Source organism: Mus musculus, chromosome 14, assembly GCF_000001635.26.
Source record: "Mus musculus strain C57BL/6J chromosome 14, GRCm38.p6 C57BL/6J".
Classification (NCBI taxonomy): Eukaryota; Metazoa; Chordata; class Mammalia; order Rodentia; family Muridae; genus Mus; species Mus musculus.
Window position 1 is genome coordinate 55,015,045 of NC_000080.6, and position 9,418 is coordinate 55,024,462.

At 45.4% G+C, this 9,418-nt stretch overlaps 1 protein-coding gene across 1 annotated transcript; it reads left to right on the forward strand.

Moving 5' to 3' along the window:
* The first annotated feature begins 409 nt into the window (after window positions 1-409).
* On the forward strand, window positions 410-9,094 carry Ngdn (neuroguidin, EIF4E binding protein). Its single transcript, NM_026890.2, has 11 exons — window positions 410-544; window positions 1,125-1,184; window positions 2,022-2,093; window positions 6,010-6,147; window positions 6,350-6,434; window positions 6,512-6,564; window positions 6,777-6,900; window positions 6,994-7,162; window positions 8,006-8,162; window positions 8,292-8,349; window positions 8,945-9,094. Exons 1-11 carry the CDS (start codon window positions 533-535, stop codon window positions 8,962-8,964), a joined length of 948 nt encoding a protein of 315 aa, NP_081166.1. The 5' UTR covers window positions 410-532; the 3' UTR covers window positions 8,965-9,094.
* The last annotated feature ends 324 nt before the right edge of the window (window positions 9,095-9,418 follow it).

Consider the following 9,418-nt stretch of genomic DNA (forward strand, 5'->3'; position numbering starts at 1 on the left):
CCACTGTTGTTCAAGGACAGTCACAGAACCAGGAAAGGCGCACTTGGAAGTCCTGGGGCCAATGGCGGCCCAGCAACCCTGCCGCATCAGAGAACGGACGGAAGCCGCCACCCTGCGGTCTGTTTTGGCACTACACGGAAAACGCCGTGGAAAGACTGTCTCTGCGGCATCTGGGAGCCAATGAGCTCTCGGGCTGCATAACTAATTTCTTTTTTCTACTGGTTGCACTAGCTGTCAATCAATAATCTGCACAATATTTATTGGAATTAGCATCCATCATTCTCTGTAAATCACGAATCACATGCTTCTGTCCCCGCCCACCTTTACGCCTTAAGAACGCCTCTGCGTTTGACACATTCAGGGAGTTTCTTTATTTCATTGGCTAGGTGAGGTCCCGCCTCTCCGATTAGCGGAAATGAAAGATCTCTTACTTCCATTGGCTGAAATTTGCAAACTGTGATTGTCTATCAAAACTATGAACTCACGCTAGCTCCTAGGAAGTTCGGGCCCGGAAAGGGTGGGCTTTGCGAAGATGGCGGCTCCGGTGAGTTCTGTCTCCTTGCTTCTTCCCGGAAAGGAAGGAATCTGTGAAAGTTTCCTTTCGCCTCCACGGATCGAGGCAAACCGTTGGCACCATGGATGATGAGAGTGATGAGAGTTGTCTCAGGGATGCGCTCACTCTGACACAGCGGTATCGTATGTCAGATGAGAGGGAGGGTCAGACGCTGCAGGTTGGCTGGTTCCGGACAGGAGGCTAACCCCAAATTACTCTTCAGAATGAGCTTTGTAGGGAGAGTCTCGTGACCATGGCGGGCGGTGACCCGGCCTTAAGGTGGGACAATGTTCCGAGCAGAGCTAGCGTCACATGTACAATGTGGCTGGGGCAAAGGCAGCCGTAAAGTTTGGCGATGAAATCTCCGGTCTTTTCCAGTAAATTGGGGGGGGTGTGGTGGGAGGAGACTGGCTGTGTGCCGAGGCTGCCTGCCCCTGTGCGGGGGGAAAACGACCCAAAAGTCGCGACTGTTTTGAAGGAAAGGAGGGAGTTTGATAGGCAGTACGTTCTGCAATCATCATCGCCTAAAGTAAGAAATTGATCACCTTTAACTGTCCCCTCCTATCTGTAGGAGGTGCTGGAGTCAGACGTGTCAAGTTCGATAACACTTTTGAAAAACCTCCAGGAGCAGGTGAGTATGTATGTCTTTTAGAATAAATCAGTCAGGGATTAACTTTGACTTCATAAGTCTCATCCACACACTTTGATGATTCGAATACTACAAAATTATCTTAGGTGTAAAATAAAAGCCTTATATGCGCTTCATGAAAGTTCAAAATAATTCATTCAGCTCCCAAAGAAATACAGAAAGCTGTTTTTCCCCCATTCACTTACTTATTTATTTATTTTATTTAGTCACTTTACATTCCGATTGCAGCCACCCCCCAGAAAACTTTTTTTAAGTTATACCCAAACTCCTTTATTTAAATAATAACTAAGAAAACAGATGTTGACAATCTGTCAAAATAGTGGCTATAAGTGCCACTTAATATGCATTTACATAGTAAGTTCTAGTGGTACAGATAAAATTACACTCCTTGGCCTGTTTATGGTGCACACCTTTAAACCCAGCACTTAGGAGGCAGAGGCAGGTGGATCTCTGTGAGTTCAAGGTCAGCTTGGAGTGTATAGTGAGTTCCAGAACAACCTGGGCTTCATAGACAAACCCTATCTCAAAAAACAAAAACAACCCCACAAACAACAAAAGTCACAGCCCTCATCGCCACTGTCGGGCTCCTCACCCCCTTCACTTGGTTTCTTAATGACCCCCTCCCTCATCTTTAGACAGCACCATGACGATGTTTTCTCTGCCTCTTGGAGAACTGTTGGAAACGCTCAGTTCAGTGGTGTTCAGCAACAGCGTTTCAGATCATTTTTTAGGCGGCATTATCTAGTATTTATCCTTCACTGTTCATAGACATTACTTGTGGTCGGGTGAGCTATTCGGGTTTAACTTGGCTAATTTCAGGTGATGGCTGTCACTGCACAAATCCAAGCACTGACGACAAAAGTTCGAGCTGGAACGTATTCTACAGAGAAGGTAAGGGCTCCTGCACAGGCTGGAGGGCCAGCTCCGTGGTTACGTCACCCGTCCAGGTGACGTAACCACTTGGATCCCAGCACTCGTGTCTACATGACCCACAATTCTAGCTCGGGCATCCCATACACATGTGCCGTGTGAATGTACATACACATAAATAACTGTAAATCTTAAGGGGGGGGTACTTGAAGAGGGAGGACCTCCTCATATGATGTGCTTGCTGGTTTGGTTTGGTTTTTACTGTAGGTTTGTTATGTGGTGTATGTCCTAAGAGTTAGAGCTTCATCTAAAAGGGGTAATGTGTGGGTTCTGTACAGGAGTCTGGCAAGAATTGCAGACCAGAAGACTAGATAGGAGTAGTGGCAGTCATTTTACAGAAGTCAGGAGGAGTGATATGCCAGCCAAGCAGAGTCAAAAAAAAGGTACCTCAGAGAAAGCAGTGGGGTTTGAGAGTAGCTATGTGCCTGAGATACTCACCATTGAATGCTGTGGGGGAGTAGGTGGTTTTGTGGATGTTGTGGTGTGTGTGTGTGTGTGTGTGTGTGTGTGTGTGTGTGTGTGTGTGGTGTGGTGTGTGGGTAAGACGTAAGAATGGAGTCGTCACTTTGAGCAGCCATGTAGGACAGCCGAGGAGTTGCTCTTTTGTTTCTTACAGTCTTAGATGATGTCAGTTTGGACCGTGGTGACGACTTTATATACAGAAGTCCCCAGCTTCGTTTCCTGTCACTTCAGTTACCTGAGATTAACATCAGTCTGAAAATACTGAATGTAAAGTTTCAGTTACACCTCCTAAGTTTAAAATAATTTATTTTAGAATATAATTGAGGTATTTGATATTGCTAGTTGTTGTCAATCTCTTACACTTGGTTGTAAATGAAGGTTTATTATTTGCATAAATGATTGGGAAGAACAGTGTATATAGGATTCAGTGCTCTGCCATTGCAAACATTCATTGGCACTTTTGGAATGCATCACTTGCGGATAAAAATGCCACTAATCTGTGATGAGAACCCATTGACTGAAAGATGCATCCGAATTTGAGACACCACACTGTGAAGATGATGTATCTGAAAATGAGATGTGGGAGCTTCCGCTCTTCCTTGGACCTTTTTTCCCTCCTCGTTCTGGTTTGCTTGTTTGTTTGTTTAGACATGAGCCTGCTATGAAACATGGATTAGCTTTGAACTTGTGACCTTACTTCTCCACCTTTCAAGTGCTGGATTTTAGATTCTCTGATGTGCAGTGAAATAGGCTAGCTTTCAAATTAAAATTTAAAGAAAAAAATCAAAAATTTATAGAACTTCTTTGGGGATTATTAGTGTCAGTAGATGCCAACCCTTGCCTGCTTTACTGGCGTGAACTGGAAAGCTCTGCTGGGCCTTTGAAACAGTCTCTCTATGTCACCCTGACTGGCCTTGAACTTACAATGATCCTCCTGCCTTCACCTCTTCATTTCTAAGATTACAGGCACAAACTGTCTTGTTTATTGTTTGTTTTGAAACAGGGTCTCACCATGTAGCTCTGGCTGTCCTGGAATTCACTGTGTAGACCAGGCTGGCCTTGAGCATGTGCCACAATACCCAGCCCAAGAGAATATTTAAACAGAATATTTCATGGGTAAATGAAAATATAAAAATCATGTAGTGTGTCAGTAAGGATGAGTGATTTTTTTTTTTAAAGCATGGGAGCAAAGCAGATTTTTATATTTTTAGAATAACAAACATTTTAAATAATCTTTTTTTAAAGATGTATTTATTTATGTATGTGAGTACACTGTAGCTGTACAGATGGTTGTGAGCCTTCATGTGGTTGTTGGGAATTGAATTTTGACCTCTGCTCGCTCTGGTCAACTCCCCTCCCTCAGTTCCTGCTCGCTCCAGCCGGCCCAAAGATTTATTTATTGTTATACATAAGTACACTGTAGCTGACTTCAGACACACCAGAAGAGGGCATCAGATCCCATTGCAGATGGTTGTGAGCCACCATGTGGTTGCTGGGATTTGAACTCAGGACCTCTGGAAGAGCAGTCAGTGCTCTTACCTGCTGAGCCAGCTCTCCAGCCCTGTAATAATCTTTTTCCTACCTGTTGCTTTTGTCCATACTATTTATTACTTATTCTTCTTACTTTTATTATTTGTTACTATTTTGTTTGTGTGTGGTTTTGTTGTTTATTTGGTTTGGTGTTTGTTTTTGAGGCATGGTCTCACTGTGTAGCTCTGGCCGCCCTGGAACTCTCTATGTAGATCAGGTTAGCCTCAAACCCACAGAGATCGCCTGCCTCAATATGAGTTTTTCTCACATGCTTGTAACCCAGTTGGAACCTGACAGTGCTTCTGAGCCCACTTCTCAGGTTCTCCCCTGCCTTTGCTCTGGGCACTGCTGTCCTTTGGTGCTTCAGTAAGTGTTTGCTCATCTGTAGAGCAGATGTGGGGTAGCTTAGCTTTTATAAAGTGTTTTACAGGTTACAGGGTGCTTTCTTGTTACCTTGTTTGTTTAAAAACCAGTTTCTTTGGCTAGTGCAGGAATACTATTATTTATTTTCAGGTCAGAAGTTTACAGTCTCAAGTTCAAGTAACATAACCAATATTTAACTACCAGATGCATAAATCAGACTTTAAACTCCATGGCTTATTCTCTGCAGTACACTAGGAGTGCTGAAAGGAGCTAAGCATGTTGTTTAAGGCATACCCAGGACTCAGGCCTTGAAGTTGAACTGAGTATGACTTGCATTTGAATTCTTGCTGTGTAATTTTAGCCAAAGTACTTAACCTGTCAGACATACATTTTCCCCACAGGGCTGTGGACTGTCAGTATCATTTTATGCAGCTATAAGACTTCTATTTAATATTTGCAGATGTAATTATTACTATATTTTGTTTGAAGATAATGTATTTGCTTGATGTATTTTTTAACTGTATATATCATTTGGGGTTAGGGAATAAACCACATTCTAGATGAGCGTTCTACCTCTGGGCCACCAGCCCTATGACATAGTTTTAATTTTGGGAACTTTGGAGGATATATAATTTAGTGTGAGCATGAAACCCACCTAATGGGAGGAGGAGGAAACTGCCTCCATAGAGTGCCCTACAACCTCAGTGTATTCAGGGTTGGATGCATGTGCTCACAAATGCATTCACGTCTTACATAATAATAGATTTTTTTAGAAGGTGTATGTATCACACAGCCCCATTGGAACCTCATTATAACCACTTTCTACGACTTTTGTCGACATTGATTTAGACCCATGTCAGTGTCTATAAATCATTTGTCTAATCTGTACTGTGATAGGGATAAAAATCAGTAATTATTTTGGATAAATTAAAAATTGGCTCTATATGGAGGATTCTTTGGCTAAAACTTGGGAGGGCCTGTCAGTGAGACTAGCCCAGTGGTGCTGCTGACATGTACAATGGCAGGGTGGTCCACGGTCACAGAGTCCTGTGCACTCGGATGTCAGAAGCTCGGAGACTGCAACACTCTTAGTCTTTGAGCGACTTTTGGATGCTTCTCAAGACCCAGCTCGTATCCATGGGAACGCATCTCACGACCTCCTGTGGATGTCCGAGACTGTGCTGTGCGTGTTTCTCTGTGGTCTTTAGTCTTCTGCACAGCTCCAGGGTTTAGCTGTCTTTCCACATTTTATGCCCTTGGGCTGCTTTTCGTCACTACTCTCATGTATATGTTGGGGATGGAAAATAGGGCTTTCCTGGAACAAAAGCTCCTTGATAACTGTGACAGTTGACCTGGGGTGGCTGCTAAGTGACTGGTAGCATTTGCATTGTGGGTACACCAGGGAAAGGGTGACTCGTGGAACATGGGCTAGTTGGGAAAGACATAACCTGGTAAGGAGCCTTAGCTGCCCCTTCTGATTCTTTGGCTAAAACGAAGACTATCTCTTACTGTTTTAACTCAGGGTCTGAGCTTCTTGGAAGTGAAAGACCAGCTGTTGCTCATGTACCTTATGGATCTGAGCCACCTCATCCTGGACAAGGCCTCTGGAGCATCTCTGCAGGGACACCCTGCAGTTTTGAGGCTGGTGGAGATTCGCACGGTATGAGTCTTAGTTTCTAAGGCGTGCACTTCAGGGTTCTTATGGGAGTGAATGGTCTCCTTTTTAAGTAAGGAGATGTTTTCGTCCACAATTGCTCTACTTTGTGAATGTTTTAGTTGCCTTATCTGAAACAACACATGGATGCTGGTGTGTGCCTGATTTAGGAAAGAAAATGTAATCCTTTTAAATTATCACATTGTAGGTTTTAGAAAAACTTCGTCCTTTGGACCAAAAACTGAAGTATCAAATTGACAAACTGGTCAAGACGGCAGTGACAGGCAGCCTCAGTAAGTGGGAGAGCCGTCCTAAAGTTGTGGGGTCACTGTAGAGTTCAAATCTTGTAAACTTGGATTTCCTGTTTCAGGTGAGAATGACCCGCTCCGTTTTAAGCCTCATCCCAGCAACATGGTGAGCAAGGTAAGGCTTGTGTCCGCCAGAAATTAGCCCTGTGCTGTGCTGACCCTGACCTGCAGGGCCCGCTCCAGCTTGTGGCTGGAAATGCTTCACCCGACGTGAGGCTTCCTTCCCTGGTTCATGGCTCCATCTTCTTGTGGTGCTCCAGCTCTGGGTGCTTTGCTCACCTGTCCCCTAAAGCTTCCTGAGCTTGCAGGAATCACTTTCTTTTGTAGTTGAGCTCTGAGGATGAGGAGGAAAGTGAAGCAGAAGAGGGCCAGTCTGAGGCCTCGGGGAAGAAATCGGCAAAAGGCTCAGCTAAGAAATACGTCCCGCCACGCTTGGTTCCAGTACATTACGGTAGGAGTTGTGGCTGTCCCTCCTGGGTGGGAGTTTTGTTTCTGTTCTCTTTTGCCTGTTCCAGAGTAACTCACGTGGATTTTCATCACACAGATGAGACTGAGGCTGAGCGGGAGCAGAAGCGCCTGGAGAAAGCCAAGAGGCGGGCGCTGAGCAGCTCTGTCATCCGGGAGCTGAAGGAGCAGTACTCAGACGCCCCAGAGGAAATCCGGGACGCTCGACACCCTCACGTCACTCGCCAGAGTCAGGAGGATCAGCACAGGTCTGAGCTCTTGCATTTAGAAATTCTCTCAAATCTATAGAGCGCTGTCCTCGCGCTGTGTGTGAGCACGATTACGTGTGGCCCAGGAAAACCAGCGTGATACAGAAGGTGGAGAGAGACGCTTGGGTGGCGCTTTTACATTGGTGAGGTTGAAGAACAGATAAGAGCTAGAGGAAAACAGTTTGTTTTATTTTGTTTTGTTTTGTTTATTTTTGTTCATTTGTTTTTGTTTTTTCTACCTACTGAGGCTCAAGTAAACTCTATGTAAAGGAAAATATCATCAGTTCTTCATGTGGGGCTTTAGTAGGCGGCCTTTCCCCATCAACGTCACAGGTCTTACTTTGGGTAGAAAGCGGTAAAGACAGGTTCTGTACGGTGCTGCAGTCATTATACGCGTGGTAGAACGGTAGACAAACAACTAGCCTGAAACTAGCTGGTTAGTGTTGCTAGGTGCAGCTTTTATGGCTGATGGTTTTACAGAAGAGCCCATCAGGAGGCCTGTTCCACGGAGCGGACCGTGAGAACTCTCTCCTATAAACACTGTTGTTGTGTTTGGACCGTAGATCAATCCCTAGCAGAGAGGGGATCCCAGCAGAGAGCATTTTAGTGAGGAAGTTGGCGACCGAACATCCTCACACATCCTTAGCTAAGAATGGTATTGATGTGTGCGCATCCTGGGGACTCTGGATGAGAAGAAGAAGTGCTGGGTCTAGGTTAAGAAGAAGTGCTGGGTCTAGGTTAAGAAGAAGTGCTGGGTCTAGGTTAAGAAGAAGTGCTGGGTCTGGGTTCAGGGTATTGTCTCCCTATCCTTGTCTGAACCTCTGCAAACTCTTTTTCCGGCAGGGTCAACTATGAAGAGAGCATGATGGTGCGCTTAAGTGTTAGCAAGCGAGAGAAAGGACTGCGAAGGCGAGCGAGCGCCATGAGCTCCCAGCTTCATTCCCTCACACACTTCAGTGACATCAGTGCTCTGACAGGGGGCACTGCTCATCTCGATGAGGTAAGAGTAAGGTACGGTGGTAGCAGGAGCCGCCATGTTGTTAGCCACACGTGGGCTTCATATAGAAAGCCCGGGCAAGGGTGCTGGTGCTTAGAATGCGGGACTATTCCTCGCTTCTGTTGTCTGCAGGACCAGAATCCTGTTAAAAAGAGGAAGAAGCTACCTAAAAAAGGCCGGAAGAAGAAAGGTCAGTGACCCAGTAGGCGTTAGGTGCCACGGGAAGTCTGAGTTGGCATGCCATCTCTCAGGAACTTGTCTCAGGTCTTGTCTGTCCCTTCCATGATAGTCACTAATCTCTTTAGGTTGGCTTTTTTTCTTTTTTTCTTTTTTTCTTTTCTTTTTTTCTTTCTCAAGCTTGAAATCATTGTCTCTCACAAGGCAGTCTCTGCATTATATTTCTGTGGCCCCACAACTCACATTTCAACTGTCTGTAAATAGAAGTATAAAAACATCACCCGAGGAGATGGCTCTCTAACTGCTCATGCTCCTGTGAGTCCTAGGACAGAGAGTGCTGCCTCAGAGCACACACACACACACACCCCGGCCTCAGAGAGCACACACACACACACACACACACACACACACACACACACACACACACCCCGGCCTCAGAGCACACACACACACACACACACACCCCGGCCTCAGAGCACACACACACACACACACACCCCGGCCTCAGAGCACACACACACACACACACCCACACACACACACCCCGGCCTCAGAGCACACCTCCTAGAGCCCTTCTCTGCCTCACTCTTGGCTCCCTTCTGTTTCAGGTTTTCGGAGGCGCTGGTGATGTGGTGCGCTTACACGTGTACTTTTGGTCATCCTGGGATGCTTCTAACTTCACTGTGTGTAGGCGTTTGCCTTGGAAATGTGGAAAGTGCTTTACTAAATAATAAAATTAATTTTGTTTACGAGTGAAAGACATTTTTTGCCATACATTGTATGGTTGGAATTGCCGGGCGCGTGGGCTGTATTCAACAAAAGGATGCGGAAAGGGAAGACGATGTTTTGGGAGACTTAGAGAAGCTTGGTTTGCTGTTTCCTTTGGTAATATATTTTTCCTAGAAATTGGGAAATGATTATTTTACAAAATAGAGGCAGGATGAAGTAATCTGCCTCCCTGGCCCCAGCTCCCTGCAGGAGTTTAGAAAATAAAATAAAATCACATTGGTTTCAGCGTTTGTTGACCTGTCCAGCTTGGCCACCAGGTGGCATTAGTGGCTCAGGAAACTTGTGGTCGCTTG

Coding starts and splice junctions, on each gene's coding strand:
- Ngdn (NM_026890.2), top strand. Junction 2,094..6,009: donor GAACGTATTCTACAGAGAAG/GTAAGGGCTCCT, acceptor GTTTTAACTCAG/GGTCTGAGCTTCTTGGAAGT. Junction 6,148..6,349: donor GGCTGGTGGAGATTCGCACG/GTATGAGTCTTA, acceptor ATCACATTGTAG/GTTTTAGAAAAACTTCGTCC.